The sequence below is a fragment of the Astatotilapia calliptera genome, chromosome 11, assembly GCF_964374335.1.
Source record: "Astatotilapia calliptera chromosome 11, fAstCal68.1, whole genome shotgun sequence".
In the NCBI taxonomy this organism is placed as follows: domain Eukaryota; kingdom Metazoa; phylum Chordata; class Actinopteri; order Cichliformes; family Cichlidae; genus Astatotilapia; species Astatotilapia calliptera.
In genome coordinates this window covers 33,160,603-33,179,403 of record NC_137432.1, presented here as the reverse complement: position 1 = coordinate 33,179,403, position 18,801 = coordinate 33,160,603, and the positions used below count along the sequence as shown (strand labels likewise).

The following is an 18,801-nucleotide window of genomic DNA, read 5'->3' as shown; positions in this document are numbered from 1 at the left end:
AAAACGTAATTAAGAGAAATAATTGGTCACTGACTCAAAAAAATAATAATAATGAAGTGTTACTGTTAATTATAATATCTATCTTCATAAAGTTGAGTAACTGATAAAAATATCTGAATGTAAGTCAGAGGAAAACCTCCTTGAAACTGCAGATACTTATTTTTAATGTGAGCATTTTGATCAGCGTAGTTCACCTCGGATATACAAACACTGATCAGCTGTCTGGTAAGATTAGCAAAACAGGAACACAACACACATTTTGGTAAGTTGTAAGAAAACACTTTCTGATAACAACACTTCAGCAAAAAATAAAATAAAAATAAATTTACTGCTACATTTATTAAGTAAAAGACAAAAACATGCTATAGACAAACTATCACTAAGTGAGATGTTTTCAGTTAGGTTCAGTGTGTTTTTGATAAGGCTTGAGAATCATGTAGAAACTCAAATTTTAAATCAGCGATCTGCCTCTGCAAAATATTGGGTAGAGGTATTTCAATAGTTTCAACAACTCCCAGAAGGAAAAACAGATGGAAGATTACAAATCCGTAAAGCTGCATTGTGTTTGTCTAAGATGGATTGAGATCGAGAGCAGTATGCAGAATTGGCAGAACCTCGCAAATCACATTTCACTCAAACTAAGGACCGAAACATGACAGAGGTTTCTATCAAAGCCGCATGTTGAGGGCACCAATTTTTCCCTGTTCCCATCTCTCCGTTTGAGCCACTATGCTACATGTATATAGAGTCTGTAGGAAATCCATGTGGGACAGATTACATAGTGGAAGGAAGCAGGTTTGATCATCTACAAATAAGCACTACGGCCAGACACCACTGACTCCCAAAGTAGACATCTCAGCAGATCGACTCACACTCACTCAGTTTGGGGCAGAAAGCACTTAGTTAAGGGTAGTGCTTCAAGGAGCCACTAACATGTGGTTCTGTAGGTTTTTTCTTGTTTCTTTGTTTACCTTTGCTTATTCCATTTCAATACCAGTCTGGTTAGAAAGTAGTAACGCTCCAAGCTCCACTAAGAAATTGATGCACACCACATGTTTTGCTCAAAAGCAGCTCAGTTACTTCAAGATGCCAGTTTATTAGATACCAAAAAATAGTCTAGTAATACTCTATCGTAGTCGAATATGTTATGTAGTATAGTGGTAATGTTTAAATATTCTTAATAAGGATGCTCAGCTGTAGTTTCTGATTTGTATAAACTGCACCGTGTTACAAAAATAGACATTTGTCATGTCATGTTTTTGTTTACCTAAATTATCAATGAGATCAGATAAATAATAAAAATGCATCTCCCTGAAATGTAACTGCATTCATTGAAAAACTGTTTTCTTCACTTGGCTAAGCTAGAACTTGTTTTTGGCAATAGCTTAAAAATTCAAAAACTACAAAACTAAAATAGGGATGAAATGAAGCATGGCGGCTCTTTGTATAAATTTCAAGTCTGCATAAACATATAGATTAGTTGACATCTAAAGACTTGCAACACCTATTGTGTGTCTCTTTCAAGCTACACTTAATCACGATTAACCAACTTTACTGTAAGTAAACAATTATCTCTGCCTGGATAACATTTTAGTGCTTTACTCTCAGTGAAATGTCGCTTCAATGTGACCAGTTCCCACACATGTATTGGCCTTGAGAACCACACTCATCCAACACCATATTGAGCTGGGTCATTTTGGGTGCCGCTGATGGATATTAAGCATGAAGGAGACATTAGACACCCCAGGGTGCGCCTTAGTGTCCTCTAACAATAACAGTAACAACCTTCCAGCCTTCAGTGGGTTAACATGGCGGAGTCTTGCTGTTCTCCAATGCAGCTGCACTCGTGATTGAAATGAAAACAAGGCAGAATGGCTGCTGTCAGACGTGTGATATATGACCTGTAATGGGATGTTTCCAGAGCTCCCTCTCCATATGGCTGCCTACAGTCCACCAGATCTGGACTGAACTGCATCGGAAAATTATTCGGAGCTTTTTTTGTTTGAAACTGCCTGTGTGGGTGTAGCGTGCTACATCAGGACATTGCTGAACTGGTGAAAATAAACTATATAAAATTCTTGTTAATAATCCAAATGCCACATTTCTAAAGACTTGAGAGAAATGAAATTACAGTTTGCATTCTGTTTGATTTGTTATAACAATTTGGTTAATTTTAAGTTTATATAGCAACTCTGTGCTGCTTGCCACGTACCAGCGCTCTAACGCAACTACGCCACATTTGATAGCATTTGTTAATAAACAGAAATGCAGACACAGGTGTCTGATTAGTTCACTGGTGAGGTGTTAATTACTGGAGGTTCATGTAGTGTTAAAAATTATTAACATGAGTTTCAGATTGACACGAACACCCACTAAGATCAGAAAAAGCATCTTGAAGAGTCTGAATATTGTTACACGAATTTCTGCATTCTTTACTTCAAACAAAAACATGGGAGAAATTAAGTTTCGGGGGTTTTGGCAAGAAAGATTTTATAAATTGTGCAAATTTATGTACTGCATTTTATTTTTAAATACATGTATATAAAATATACACATTAGATTAGATAGAACTTTATTAATCCCTCGGGTGGGTTCCTCTGGGAAATTCGATTTCCAAAAAAGCACAGCACCGACAGAAGTTACAGAATATTTTTATTTATTATATATATATATATATATATATATATATATATATATATATATATATATATATATATATATATATATATATATATATATATATATATATATATATATATATATATATATATATATATATATATATATATACACACACACACAAAAGGTATTGCACAGTGAGGTGAAGAGGCACTACAGCTTAGTTGTTCCCCCCTCCTTTGTCCTCCTGTTTCCCCTCCCTCTCCCCTCCAGGGAGGAGTTAAACAGTCTGATGGCGTGTGGGACAAAGGAGTTTTTAAGTCTGTTAGTTCTTGTCTTTGGGAGAAGCAACCTGTCACTGAACAGACTCTTCTGATTGTTTATGGCCATGTGCAGAGGATGCCTGGCATTGTCCATAATGTCCATCAGTTTCTTTAATGTCCTTTTCTCTGCCACTGTCACCAGAGTGCACATATTATACACATACACAATATTATAGATTTTAGCCTGTCTTATATAAACTTTTATCAAGGGGAAATAGTCACTTGCTCACATGGTGTGGAATGATGCAAATTAACAGTGACCTTTAACCATTAAAAATTCTGGTGGGACTATTCTGGGACTAGGAAAAACGTTCAAAGTTGCTCTCACATGGGTTCAATTAGCCCACAGGTTTTGTATACAGTTCATAAGTACCTTTACCAAATATATGAGTAATAAAACTAATTAAAATGCCAAACATTGACGTCTTTATAATCCCCCCCCCCGGTTACTCTTTCATATCCTCTTGTTTAAGATCATCCACTTAGTTCCAGTGTTTTTGCATTTTGTCATCTCCGTGTTATCTGATTTTTGTTTTAATTATCCATTTCTTTTAACACCAAATCTTTTTTTCTATTAATATTTACACACTTTCCATTACAGCTTTAACATAATTTTACAGTTGTAGTAGTGCGTTTACTCTGTACATACTTGCGGTAAATAATAGTTGAAGTTTGAAATTTACACTTGGAAGTTAACTAATCACCATTTTCATCTACAGAAGTATGGACACATGAGCATAGGTAGCTTTTTGTGCACAGTCCCACACAAGTACACCTGCACATATACACAAAACATGTGTACAGAGAGAGAGAGGGAGAGAGAGAGACACACACACACACACACACACACACACACACACACACACACACACACACACACACACACACACACACACACACACACACACACACACACACACACACACACACACACACACGACTTCCTGTCTGTTCATTATGAGCAGATATACAGTCTCTGTGCTGGTTGTTTGAGCAGACTCAGGAAGGATACGCCGAGCAGTTTAACGTCCCACCAGAGAATGAGTGTAGTGCCTACTCTGTAGCGCTGCCATGAGAAATATCGCCGTTACGCTCCCACGCACACACAACACAGCCAGACAAAACACATGTGAAACAGTAGTGGCTGCATGGCGAAGTGTAGCAAAACACAAAGTGGCCTGATGATATGCTAGTTTAGAGTGATACAGTTGTTTAGAAGTTTTACTTTACACATCTGGAGAGCTGCAGTCATCTACCATGTGTCTCTTCGAAGGTCACATGTAAGGTCAGCTACAACTCATCCAGACCACTATGCCTCATTGAGACCATACGAGAAAACCCAGAGGACACCAGCTTTCATATCTCTTCAGCACACTTCAGAGTCCAGCAGCCTGGCACCGCTTCAGCCTCAATAAGAGAAGAAGTCATCACCTCAGTATTAACCGTGGTTCCCTGGGTGGCCAGATTGGCTGGTTAATTGCTAAAGAGCACACTAACCAGCAGGAAAGCAGAAGGCGAGCTATTTGGCAAAACTCCAGAAAAGGAAATGAAAGCAAAAACAGTGTATGGAGCAGACAGGAGGTTATGCTCTTGCAAAATGAAGCCCCCGTTTGTATTTTTATGAAGCCGAGAGAAGATGTTTGGGTCCACTGTGGATTAGCTCAATACATTCCTCTAAGAAGAAGTACACATGAATGAGCCTCCAAGGGCCTCTAAGACGTGTATCTTTACCCTGATTTCTATAATCCACCCACTGACATTTATAAAAATTAAAACAGTCTCTGTTGTACATTCCTACTGTGGAGTTTGGTGCCAAGTGCATCTCTACAGGCCTGAGCCAAACCACTGGTACAGCAGCAAAACTTCTCTACAAATATCTACAGCCCAGTTTAAGTTTATTTAACTATGGCAATCTGAAACAAAAATCAGACCTCTTCAAAAGAACACGTAAATCAGCAGCACAGATAACATTAAGGAATTTGGCAGCAATATGAAAGAAGGACACAAATCTACCACGAGCCAGTAAGACACGTCCGTGCAAAGATGATAATTTGGTTTTCATAAGCAAAAATGAAGCTTTAGCTTCTGCAGAGGAAGAAGTCCATCATTTTAGGAAAGTATTAGTGAGTTTGGTCACCTTTGCAAGTAAGTCACTGTCTCAGAGCTTCAAGACCTTCGTCTTTACAGAGAAGGATTTGTCCAACAAAAACTATCTAAGAATGATAAGTGGCCTTGTTATGGCTACTGCTGAGACCTTGGCAAAGCAGTAGACAGACTTCAGGTCCTGTATTAGGTCTTTTCTGTACACAGCAACTGCTGAATTTCTTAAGGACATAACTTTCTGATACCGTTTATGTGCTGTACATTTTTTAAGACACGTCACTGTCTTTCTCCTCCATTTGCCCAATTTCCTCATGTTCTTAAAGGACACGCTGCACATCACATAACGACACGCCAAGTTTTCATCTAAATAGCTCTTTGGGAATCATCACGCTGTTGAAAAAATGCTATTTTACGACTGCCCAACTGTTATCTTTGGCAAATGTGATGTAGCAACAGCCTTAAGATAAAATTGGAAATTTGTTTGAGTTAGGTGCCTTTTTATGTTTGAATGAAAAATAAAAAAAAAATCCCTTGAAAATGATCGAGTACAAGGAGCTGACTGGAGTTAGAGAGCAGCTAGTATCCAAAGAAAAGTTGAAAGACAGTCACAAAAAATATACTGTATTATTATTATTATTATTATATTTATTATCATCTTCATCATTAAAGTATGGCTCATTGAAAGGAACAAGATTTTGGTTGGTTTTTGTTACTATGAACCACATTATCAACAAGCTGCTGCACACAGTCAGCATTGCCTGTGTAGTGCAATGTGTCACATTTTGAGTGGCCAAAACCAGGTCCATGTCAATTATATGATTGTAAAAGTGCAGGTGCATGCTTGAATGTTTGGACCCCAGCATGAGAAACATGTGGCAGGTGTTAAAATGTGGATTGGAGATTTTGGCTTTAAGTGGTAGATAAGGACTCAAACAAAGTCTGAAAGTTCCACATGAAGTTCCAAGAAGAAAAATGCTGTTGGCAAACAGACCTTTTTGTTTTTTAAAACACCTTTTTAATTGTCAGGGTAGAAAATATTAATTGAGCCTCAGTTCATGCAGTTTGTTTTGTGACCGGACAGCAGAGAATGTGCTTATTGTGGTCACTTCTCTGATAGCAGCCACTCAAACTTTTACAGCCTCAGATTTGAAGACTTTCCAAACTTGAAACCCCCCCACTGCTCACAAATCCTGGCAGAAGGAGACATTTTCCAGCTCACTTCAGGCAAAAAGCTGTAGCTTGAACTACTAAGGAAAAAAATACACCACAAAGAATTTTACTACAAAATCAGACGTGTGATTGTTAGCCAGTAATCCAATGAACGTAGCCTCGAAAGAGAGATTAATAAACTGAGTCCTGAGTGATGAAAGCTTGCACTGCGATAAAGATAGCTAAATTAATATGCTAAGCCTTCATTCAGCACTATCGAAACATTTTACAGTATAAAACTTTAATTTATTCTGAACTTTAAACCTTTTATAATTTGTAATGTTTTGAATTTGCGAGCAGACTTCTTTGGAAACCGGCATTCAAGTTCTCTGAAATCAGCTTTCGGTGCCTTTTAGAATAGAGAGAAACCACGTGCACACACCAGAAGAGCTTTTGTCAGGTTCAGTCAGGTTCACACGCTGGCTCGGAAGCTATATCACAAACTGAATGACCCATGAATTAAAGCACAAATAGGAATACAAATTTAAAAGAAAGCCACTGTAGACCAGAAAACCTGATACCGCAAAAGCCAAACTAAATATTCCTAGAAATCTCCCAAAGGTCCACTTTCTGTTAGATTTCCATAACTTTACCTGGCAAGTGGTTTGACAACATAAACCAAGTGGTTACTCTTTGACGGGCACGATCCCCTGCACATTGAGTGATAATATTTCACACTGTGTATGCTCGACCACCCCGCTGTTTACTCCAATGGAACAGTCCTACCCAGCATTTCTCTTTCAAATCCCTCCATTTTCTCTCTGGGAGGAGATTTCCTTTCCTTTTCCATTCCTGCGAGCTCTCAGATGATGTCATGCTCGCAGAGTTTCCACAGGCCCAAACAAGCCTGTTAACCTCAGCACTGCCTCTTGCCACCACACATTCCTGCTTCAAAAGAAGAGACCGCTAACCCCTCGCACCTGAGTTTTGTCCAGTGGAAACAACACAGCGACCTCTCACCGCCGACTGCCTTATCTGCTCACTCATGGCTGGGATGGTGGGAAAGCCGGGGTGTGAGCTGTAATTTTTAAAGACAAGTATGGTGATTTGTTGAAGATAAAGCGAATGTGTGTTGAGGCGAAGCCTTTGTGTTTGACATGAACTTAATAATATTGTTGTGACCTCTTCATTTAGCTGTGGAGCACCTCATCTTCCCGTTTAGTCTGACAGAAAAGGGATCTGAGAGATTGGTAAGTGGTATCAGCAGGAGAACGGAGAGTGAAAATCCTAAAGGGTTTAAAACATTTTTTACATGTATACGTTTTGGAATCAAAGGCATTACACAGATTTATTTTTCCTTCAAGAGTCAAACCCGCATGAGCTAATAAACTACTTAAATTCTTTTATTACAAGGAAACCATTCAGTCACTGTAAATGAAAAGAAAAGCAGACCATAATAAAAGCATCTCTGGCTTTTTTAAATTATTTTAGTTGGATGCCTTTTTAAAATTTTACATCCATCTGCAGCTATCAAGAATAATGGAGGGGGGGGGGGGGGGGGGGGGAACGAATTGTAAACAAAGTTGTTGTTTTTCTTTATTTCTTACTAAAACCAAAAAACTGGTTTGAGCCTGGCAGGTGAATTTTTATGAGCTCTCCTCTTGAATTGCTGTTAGTGGTCTTTGAGAGAATAGTTGCATAATTACTCTGGGATACAGAGTGTCTACGATCTGCTCTGTGGCCTGTTTTCTTGTGCCTTCAGGCAAAACCAGAGGCCCACACAGCATAAAACCATGTGTTACATCACAGTGCAAATGCCCCACCCACCCAGCCACACTGCAAACACAGAAATATAGGTGACGCAAAGGGTAAAAGAATAAAACAAAATGTTTGAGGTCAAACATGGGCAAAAATATAGCTTTTAGGTGATGACATCCTCAACTGCACAACGTTGTGGTTAAATCGATTAAATGTTTAGTTATTTAGAATCAAATTACTGATTTAAAGAAATGTTTATTTAAATCAATTTTTAAGCATAAATTACATATTCTCCAATTGCCACGGTTAGCTGCCTTTACGAGGTGTAAGGAGGTCCGCCCGAACAAAAGCTTAAAAAAGAAAAATAACATTTTAACTTGACCCGTCTCCTTGTGCACCCCTGCACTGCGGCTATTTTTATTTCACCCTGAGAAAGTCTCATTTTGACCTCTTCAACTCGCACACCCCCATGCACGCCCAAACTTGCCCACTGCATCAAAACAGAGACTCTTTAGCTTATGTTTCAGTGTGGAGAATGGGAAATAATCGGAAGAAAAATCTGGTTTGTAGTGCTGGTTAGCAAAGGTTGTGTTGGTGTGACCAGAAAACCCAGAAGTGCGCTGTGACCAGTGTACAGTTATTCATAGCCTTCTTAAATAAATGTCACTCATTTCAAACCTAAATGATTAAACTGTGCAGCCACAGCACAACAGGCTTTGTTTATTTAGATGTTTTAAAATTGTCTATCATGCATGCAAATCTGATAAGCTATCCAAGCTGACATTAATGTATAAATGATTTCTTAAACTCAGTATGTTGCGCACAATAAAGTGCTTAAATATTGACTGTAATTTAAACTTCTATTCTTCTATAGTTTGTGCACCAGAAAGACACAGATTATATTTATAAGCTGCAATATTTTGTGGTATGTATATGTAATTAAAATTGTATTTAAATGACATAAATTAAAGCAAATTAAAGCTAACAGCACACACAAATACAAATAAATATTACATGCACAGAGAGCTAAAGCTTCCATCAGCCCTGGTTACCAGCTTAGTCTCCTCTGAAGCAGTGAGGCCGTCATGTGAGCCGCACAGACGTGGGTTTGGGCGGGCGAGTGGGCGGCTGGGAGCAAGAGGCAGCCCTGGTTTACAGGTCAAGCCTGCAGCTTTACAAGGGAAATCTCCAGAGCCACTATAAATACCACTGTGAGTTTTAAGGGTGCAGTATATCACACCACTGGTTTTGAAGGACCACAAACCGACCTAGTTTTTTTTGTTGTACTTCCCCCTCCCCCTCTCTCAAATGTACAGTGAGTCTGAAGACAATTAAATGGGAATTTACCCCTTTTACATTTCGAGTGACTGTTAATTGATTGGCTCGACTTCAAAACAAGCCCTCCCTCTGTAACAAAGAGCCCGCCGTTCGCCTCACGCGTCAGATCCATATATCACTTGAGTACCTTAAAGTCTGGGGGTGGTTCAACCATATTCCCCTTTGCTGTATTTCTGAACAAAGGGCACAAACATGTCAGGAACCATTTCAAGTAAATTGTGAGGATTTTCAATGAGCCCCACCTGCAAGCAAGACATTCATTCAGCTCAAACTGATGTACTATGACTTGAAATGAGGCCTAATGATTTGCTTAAGGAAACGGCTGCATAAAACTTACAGCCCTGTCAAAGTGACACAGCCGTGCAGCATGTGCAGCATAAATCACCCCGTTTCGTTGCTCTCGAGGTGATTGGTTACGCGCTTCATTTTAGATGAATTATTATTCATTCAGTTTTATTTCATTTTATGGTGAGAAAAAGAAAAGGTTGGAGAGCCTCGGGTTGTCATTTGAACACCTGAGCGCCACAGATGTGCAGTCAGAGGACATAAAAGCAGCGATTGCAAATCTCACGTGCAAATCTCATCAGCCAGCGCTAGTTAGCAGCAGACGACGTTAATTGGTTCCAGAAGTGTTGCTCTCATTCACACTAGCTGAGACGGCAAGCGGTGAGCGGAGGCAGAAAGCGGGAGGACAAAAAAAAAAAAAAAAAAAAAAGCTGCAAGGGAGGGCAAGTAATGAGAGGTCAGCCGCCTTACAGTTGAGCTGCCAGAGCCAGAAAGGCACGCCAATTTTATGGTCAATTGGGCGACGCATCTGGACTCATAGATCACAGGGCTGCGAGGCTGGACTTAGCACCCAGCTCACACATTTCACACACACAACACAGACCACACAACACACACAATTACAGGCAAACAGGCTAGACACACACAAACCGAAGAAACACGATACATGAGGCATATGCGCATTTAATACCAGAGCTTCACATATTTTTCCTCAATGATTTCATAAAGTAAGGATTTCTAAGTGCTGTACTGTGAAAATCATACCACTGTCATCTTAAGACATTTTTTTCAGTATTTTCCATAGTTAACAAGCTGGAATTAGGCTCCAAGTATATAATCAGACTGATGCTAAATAAAACTAGTTTCAACATGCACAGAGATAAAAAACATACTACCACCAGAGAAAGCAATTAGTAAGTAGCCTTAGAAAAACATGCTCATGCAATGATTCACTGTATACCCAGTCTTTATTCTACACCCTAATAACAGACTAATTAGGTGTTGTTGGTTGGACTTTGTGTTTAGACAGTTTCAATGTTGCATATAATGTATTTTGGACAAAAACTGGTTCTCGTTTTCAAGCTGAACTATGCTTTGATGGAGGGAATTACACATGCGGCCAAACACTATATCAAGTCAAATGAATAAAGGATTTCCACCACATGTAATTATGGTACTTTGAAAAATTATATGAAATAGTTTTTGGAAATTATTCGGAAGGTCACCACATTGAGAATGTGAATATCAAAGGTATAAGTTCCATGGGGTATGGGGTATTTAAAAAAACCTAAATAAAAAGGTCATGCGATATGACTGGAAGCTCCAGAACAGCTACTAACCTGAGGTTAGTTTGTTTTGTCAACTGCTGTTTCCATGATCTTTGAACCTCGGCTGCTGAGCCAAAAGAAACATAGTAGTACAAACAGCTACAATTTCCTGATGAATGAGCAAAATCAGACTGCGGATGAACAACATCATGCCGTGTGATGAAAAGCTCACACACACACGCACACACACACGTGAAAAGAGAACTCAAGGTAAGATTTTAGCCAAATTTAAATTTTTCTCTGTCGACAGCGCTGCTTTTAAACATCCATTTTACCATCATGTTTTAGTGCTACTTTTTTTTTCTTTTAGCAATAAGGCCATCGCATTTTGCTGATCCGGGCACTCGATTAATACATCAGATTTCATTCTTTGTTTTAACTGGTAACCGCCAATATCTGCAGCTGAAAAAACAACTTCACTGTGGCTAATTAATGTTATTTCCAAGACTTGGCCAAACTACAAACTTAAAAATGGGTAAACATGGCCTCTGGGACCAGTGCATGTAGACACGCCATCAAAGATTGTTTAACTCGTGAAAGGGACAACACCTTTGTAAGTAATCTAGACGAATACCTCATTTTGAGACAGGGAAATGGCAGCTAGACAGGTGGCTGTTAATTCAACGGTGCCGCCATTATTGTTGCACAACAACTCAAGATAGTGATGATATCACAAAATCAGTGGATAAAATTTAACTAAATTGTTTAGTGGATCAAATGGGCAATGTGAACCAGTTACAACTTGCATATCAACTAAGAGCAAACATCATTACCAGGATGTATTAACACCATCAAAGGAATGCATAAAGACAGACCATTATTCACTAATAATCAATTCTGCTAAAAGAAAATGCTAAAGAAAGATGTTGCTAAACCAGCAAATGAACAGCCTTTGAAATATGCAATACGTATTTGTAATCATAAATTTAGCAGAAACTGCAGTGACTCTAAAGATCAGGGTGCACAGTAGCACATTTTAACAATGCAGCTAGTAATAAAGCAATGTGTTACTTTGGAAAACAGCGAGAAGCAGCAGGAATGAGCAGATAAACTGCTAATTAAATATATAAATCCTCCATAGTTCACCTGTCTTATGAATTGTCACATAACTGCATCTGTGCAACTGACTCAGTCCAATTTAGCAGGTCTGATGGGGTTGCCACAGAAACAGAAAAGTATGTGTCATTAGCAGTAGCCAGCCATAAAGCGTGTTGAAGCCGCAGTACGATGACTATTAAATGTTTCTTTCTTTCTGAGGCTCAGTTGGTTCCAGTTTGCTGTTTGTTTGTGGAAACAATACGAAGCCCTCAGCATACAGTTTGTGTTGATGTTAAGACCAGAGGAAGTTATGAGCGCTGCAGTGACCGACTCAGCAAAGCATTAGCGACTAATGCACAGTCTGCCTCAGCACATGGCGAGCCTACTCTGTAACTTTAGGTTGGTTGCCACTTTAAAGCTGAGCTGCAATTTCCTGGCACCACATAGAGTTGATCATGGAATATCTAAAGACTTTTCACAAACTGACTTGTTGCAATGGTGGCATCTGTTAAAAATACCACACTCAAATTCAGTGAGCTCCGTAAAATAACCTATTCTCTCACAAATGTTTGCAAAGGCAAACTTCATAGCTAGGTGCTATGAAATCCCCTGAATTCAGAGATTAAGAGATGTGGCCCGATACCTTTGCCTATAGTGTCTGTCGTGGCAGTCCTAGACAAGTTATGTCTAATAATCATAAAAAAAGTGCCAAAAAAGCAAACGAACAGAGTTTTTCCATGAACTGTATGCTTGTTAATATGTGTGTCCTACATTCCAAGTCACCTGCTGTACACCAGCAATAATAGGTGCTTAGAATTGCTAAATTGCATTATCATGCTGCATAAGACAAGACTTGCAACTAGCAACGTGGATTAAATAATTCTCAAGACAGAGCTCACAGATGTGTTTAAGTGTAAGGGCTTTTTTCTTCCCTGCGCACCTATTTATTATTTATATATTTATTATTTATAATATAAAATATCAGCCCATCTATTTTTTAAAATGCAGGTTTAAGGTACTTTTGCACTGGCTTCACTTTCCAGATATGAACACCAATTCCATCTTCCATATACGGCACACATATTTGCTTATTATTTAAGTAGAATGAAAAGAAAATCTCAAGTCCTGCTGCCTATTTTAAACTGCACTCCACACATTACAGTTGCACTTACCTCTGTAGGCACTGCCAGTGAAGGTGCAAGGGGCTTCATGTAGTTGTACCTCAGCAATGTCATCATGACGACACAGCGAAATAGCTCCAAGACAGCCGATGATGGCCTGAATATAAGGACACATTAAGCAACAACGCATCACTTAGATGGAATAATTATATTTTAATGTGAGCTAATATCAACTTCCTGTGCTGATCAAATAGAGTTGATGAGGAGAGATTTGGTTTGAGATATATAATAATTATAATAATAATAATAATAATAATAATAATAATAATAATAATGGATTGGATTTATATAGCGCTTTTCAATGCCACTATTCATTCACTCTCGCATTCACACACTGGTGGAGGCAAGCTACGGTTGTAGCCACAGCTGCCCTGGGGCAGACTAACAGAAGCGAGGCTGCCATATCGCGCCATCGGCCCCTCTGGCCAACACCAGTAGGCGGTAGGGTAAAGTGTCTTGCCCAAGGACACAACGACCAGGACAGAGAGCCTGGGGATCGAACCGGCGACCTTCCGGTTACAGATGCGCTTCCCAACCCATGAGCCACGGTCGCCCCACTTTGAAGTCAGCTCCAGTGTTGTGGTACTTGCGTCAACTGAATTTAATCTTATATTCATTCACAACAAAGCATGTATAGTAGGAGTGTGTCGTTATCTTGTTTCTGTTTCTTTTAGTGAATTTCACAAGCTAAGTATGCAGAGTTTTATTTGGTAACAATGAAGAGAAATGAAATGATTCAATGCAAGGTTCATAGTTTAGTTACTGAAAACAAGGGTACATACTGCTGACCACCCCACAGTAATATTAATACTAATGTTCAGACCTTTAACTCTGGGCTGGCAAAGACCTATGGCTCCCAGAGATTCTTTGAGAGTTTTTCTTTGATTCGTTCTTGGACCCCAAAAGAGGTTGGACTGTCTAAAAGCAAGCCATTTTCAGAATCATTGAGTTTAAGATGCAAATACATTATTAGGAATTAGCAGCTCAGAGGAGAATAAAGAACAACTGAAGAAATCTAAACAGATAAGTACAATCAACTTGGCATTTTTACTTCAATGCTAATTTTAACACTCCACATTTTGTATTCCTTCAAATTCAGTCTTTGGATGATTGCCACTCAAAGCTTGAGAACCTCTACCAAAGCCAGAATAGTTCTCAGTCTTGCTTTTCTCTAACCTCCCCGAGACATTTTTAACTGTTTAGTCTAATTTTTAAATCCTCTAAAAGTCTCTTTGAAAATGAATCCATAAAGAAATATCTGTACTGTACCTCTGGTCGATGAGGAACCCCAGAGACGTGAGAGTGAGCAGAACGTAGCCAGTCATACCCAGAATAGTTAACTGGGACAGTATCTAGGATTGAGATACATTTGCATACCATGAGAAATGCGGTCAGGAAAAAATACATTAGATTCAAACCCTTAAATCAATATCATGGCCAGTCAAGTTACAATCACAGGAGACCTTACTGGGAGAGCAGTCATAAACCGCAGAGCTGTAATGCCAACCAAAACATGTCTGACCTTCGGAATAAGTGTACTGGCACACACGATATGCTGCCTCTTACTTTACACTGACATGCCTAGTTTACATAGACGCTCTAATCATCCCAGATGGGTCTTGACAGGGGACTTGACCACAGTTGAAGAGACTGTAGTTTGAATCCCCTAAATGGAGCCAAAACAACCAACTTTGGAGGAGAAATCCAATGCAGATTCTCACTGACCTTTCCAAGCTATTTGGAACATACACACAAACAGACTTGCATAAACACAAAGAGTAACGTACGCTCTAATCTGTGTTCTCTAACCTATGGCCTTGGCTAAGGGCAGCCGTTGGAAAGCCATTGTCTCCTGAGGATGCTGTGGGCTGTCAGCTTTGGTTTATATTTCTCTGACACTCAATACAGAGTCTAACAGCCAAATCTCACTGACTGCTCCCATGCTGTAAATACCCAGAGGGCTCGCGCTTGCCAGCACAAAAAATCAACCCATCAACAGGATGCAATAAAACTGTATTTCTATACGTTTATCCAAGTCATAACCCATAAGCTGCCATAAGCACAATATTACCAGGAGCCTCTTACAGGAACACAGATACAATAATGCTTTCCATGAATCAGACAAGGAAATAATTTGAGCTCAGTCCATCTGTGAAGGACTGACAGTCTAGGGTGACCTTCATTCATAGTTTATTAAGGCAGATTAATCACTGCAATGGAGTTCAAGGGCTATGGATACCATTATTTTTGGTAAGCGTATAATGAGAGGAGAATTGTTTTGATATCAAAGGTTATGTGAACTTTTCTGTGTCTGATAACCCGAGAGGCTCAGCAGACCAGATGTATTTAGTAACCTAATCTTTATTTCTTGTTGTTGTTTGTTTGTCTTTCTATCATCCAGGGGGCATGCAGCTGAGACACTACACTAGAGAGAAATTCCTCCATAAAGCCCTAAGTGTCATCAACTCACATTTCATTTCCAAGAGTTTTTAAAGAAACACTTTGTGCTTCTTTTGTCATGGTAATTTTTCAAGTGATCAACTGACAACTTGTAGCAATATCAGCAGAGGTCGGAAATGACAGTTAACATCTGGTGGCAACACTGTAAGGACTGATTGTGTTATGTTGTCTCTTGAGATGAGCAAATTAACTAATTACCCAGGCCATTATTGATGAAGACTGATCAAACAGGAAAAAACAAGCAAACCAAAAAAAAAAAAAAAAAACAGTGCCAGTAACATGTAATAATGAATCAGGTATCAGGTAAGTAAACATGATTCCTGTTATACTGAACTATTTTAAGGAGAGTGTGTTTCCAGCAAACCATTAAATGGGATAACAAAATAACACACCTGTTAATGTAAAGTAACAAGGACAGCTCTACAAACGACATCATCCAAAGTGACCACACATCTGAATAAACCTCTCTTCTAAAGTAAAGTAGTCTCAGCATTTTATATTTTGTAGAACTGATTGCACTCTTACTGTATTAGATTCAAATGGGGGGAAAAAAGCAGGGCTTGCTCTACTGTGTGATTCATTAGCCAATGAGCTTATAGTAGCTCTTGATTTTACAGTCAGAAATGCCCCCATGCTCATGTGTCTACCTTCAAAAATCTGAAATGTACTGTGGTGGGAAAAAAGAAAAAAAAACTTTCACTTATAAGGCTCCAAATGGGACTTTATGCCATGAAGCTTCTGGCGTACAGCTTTTGTGCTGATGTTAATGCCTGGCAGTTTGGGAGTCTGTAGTTATTAAGTCAGTTATTGAGAGCATTGGTAACTATTACATGCACTCTTATATGCACTCTTCAACTTTACAATCTGCGTTGCAGCTGTTCTGAAATACTTCACAATACCACCATCTGATCGTGGAATATCTAGCAGAGTAAAAATCTCAAAAATTGACTTGTTGCATCAGTGAATCCTATTATATTAGCAAACTATTTCAGTGAGCTCTTTAGAACATTGCTTGTAAAGTCACAGTGCACTTATTGCTTTATTTCATACACCTGTGGCAATGCTATTGAGAACACCTTAATTCAGAGATTACCAGTGAAGCTCAGTACTTTTGCTCAAATAGTGAATATTTTTGTACTTTCGGTAATTTGCAAAAACTTCAAAAGAGTGAAAGCAAAACCTGTGTTTGTGCATGTGTGTGTGTGTGTGTGTGTGTGTGTGTGTGTGTGTGTGTGTGTGTTTGTTTCACTTTTGGTCTGCTGGGTAGAAATGCCCAAACATACTTTAAATGAGAAAAAGTTCTGATGGTCAATTTCCCTCACTGCCTCTAATAATAACCGTTTAAAATACGTACATGTAAAGCATACACACTGGCCTGATGATGATGTAATTGAAGAGTAGCTTCACTTGTTTGAAATAGCCATGTTTTCATGGCTTCGAATTAACACAAAGCACATAAATTGTCCGGCAGCGTGTCTTCAATTGTCAAGCTAAATAAGCAGCTAGCGAACATGTGGGTATAAATATATAAGAGTGACATGATTTATTGTTGGGCCAAGGAGCTCACTTTGTTATTTTCCCTCCAAGTCTGATTGCTGCATCCTGAAGGCTATTTGGTTTGGGAAATGGTTGACTCGACACAATTAAGGCGTTTGTGTTCACTGCTGGACCACCAGCTGGTGTTTCGTTCGCCAAAAGGGAGGGGATCCCTCGATGCTGGAGAGGAGGTGTGTGTGAGAGGTGACCACAACTAACAGAGCCCCAATGGAGGTAGCAATCGGGGGGGGGGGGGGGGGGGGGGGGCATTTTATTTAGAGTTTGAAGAGGTTGGGTGTGACAGCTCTTTCTGGCTAACCAAAACTGTGCCTGGGGGAAAAAAATCCTTCCAAAGATAACTGCTGGGGAGGTTCTTTTCTTTCTTTTTTTTCCTGAAGGAGGAGGAAGGGGGTCTTTTGGCTTGTTGGGTGGAAAATAATAGACAAGGTTGCTTTAAAGGGGAATGCTGATCCGTCATTCTGTCATGATGTTAGACACAGCTAGTCTTTTTCTGCTGGCTAAGTAGAGGACTCTGCTCCATTATGGACCAGCCACAACAAACTGGATAACTGGATGAATCAGTGTTGGAAAACAAACACGTAAACTCAGTCTTAAATTGGGAACTCTGGACCACCTTGTCATACTTTGAGGGATTACAGTAGCCTAAACAAATCAGTAGTTAGTCTAGACTAAGCTACCCCAGATTTAATCCTATATATCTGACAAATCCAACTAAAAAAAGGGAATTTAAAGAACTCTATGAAGGGAGCTGAAGTGTCACCCTCCAAATAAAGTTTAATAACAATCACTTTGTCTAATGTGACAAATACATACCATCTTGTTTTCAAACAAATCATGGTAAGTCTTCAGCACCAAAAGGAAATGTATGACTGCATAAATTTGTACAGGCAGTGACCAGCTGGGATTATGAGGCACTTCCTTTCCGGTAACCTGTGAATGGAAAATAAACATGTTTAATTTCCCGAACCCTGATATTTTTGAACAGTTTCTCACAGCCAACAAGGCTTAAATACTAATTTTACCCTGATGGTAACAGTTTTAATGTCATGCTGTCAATTGAATTCAAAACTAGTACAAAAAAATCTTCTAAAAACATCATGTATGCTATTATTTCTGACTCAAAAAACAACTGAAGCCATTAACCAGTGACACATTACCCCACATTCACAGAAGCCTGTGAATAGTTAAAATAGTTCAAATGATGATAGAACATGCACCAAGACTATTCACAGGCTTCTTCGTCCACACACACAACAACAACACATGTCTGCTTTATGTTTGTGGCATTATCACAATAGTCTACAAATTTCAGATTGATAATCAATAAATTAATTTTCTCAGATGTTATGTTTACACAAACAAATTTATAGTCACCCATGCCCAAGCAACGTACCCCTGTACAACTGCATGCTTGGGCATTTGAGGCATGTTCCTTAACATTTGACACACAGGTACTGACAGCAACGCTATGCTAATTTTTAATAACATTAGATGTAGGGTTTTAGGTCAATATAGGTTTTATTATTTGCTACACCTCACTAGAGATGGCACGATACCACTTTTTTATGTCCGATACCGATACCGATATCATAAATTTGGATATCTGCCGATACCGATATGAATCCGATATAGTGTTTTTTAATCAACAAAACTGTTTTTTAA

At 39.0% G+C, this 18,801-nt stretch overlaps 1 protein-coding gene across 2 annotated transcripts in view; it reads right to left on the bottom strand.

Moving 5' to 3' along the window:
- The window catches only part of agmo (alkylglycerol monooxygenase), a 49,338-nt gene that overhangs the window by 2,552 nt on the left and 27,985 nt on the right, over positions 1–18,801 (bottom strand). The window contains exons 10-12 of one of the 2 annotated variants that reach the window (XM_026185128.2): positions 17,953–18,069; positions 14,392–14,474; positions 13,114–13,219 (exon numbers count right to left, since the gene is read on the bottom strand). In XM_026185128.2, the coding sequence (XP_026040913.1) occupies positions 13,114–13,219; positions 14,392–14,474; positions 17,953–18,069 (306 nt within the window). The remainder of the gene's footprint in view (positions 1–13,113; positions 13,220–14,391; positions 14,475–17,952; positions 18,070–18,801) is intronic. The other variant, XM_080308142.1, reaches the window with a different exon arrangement.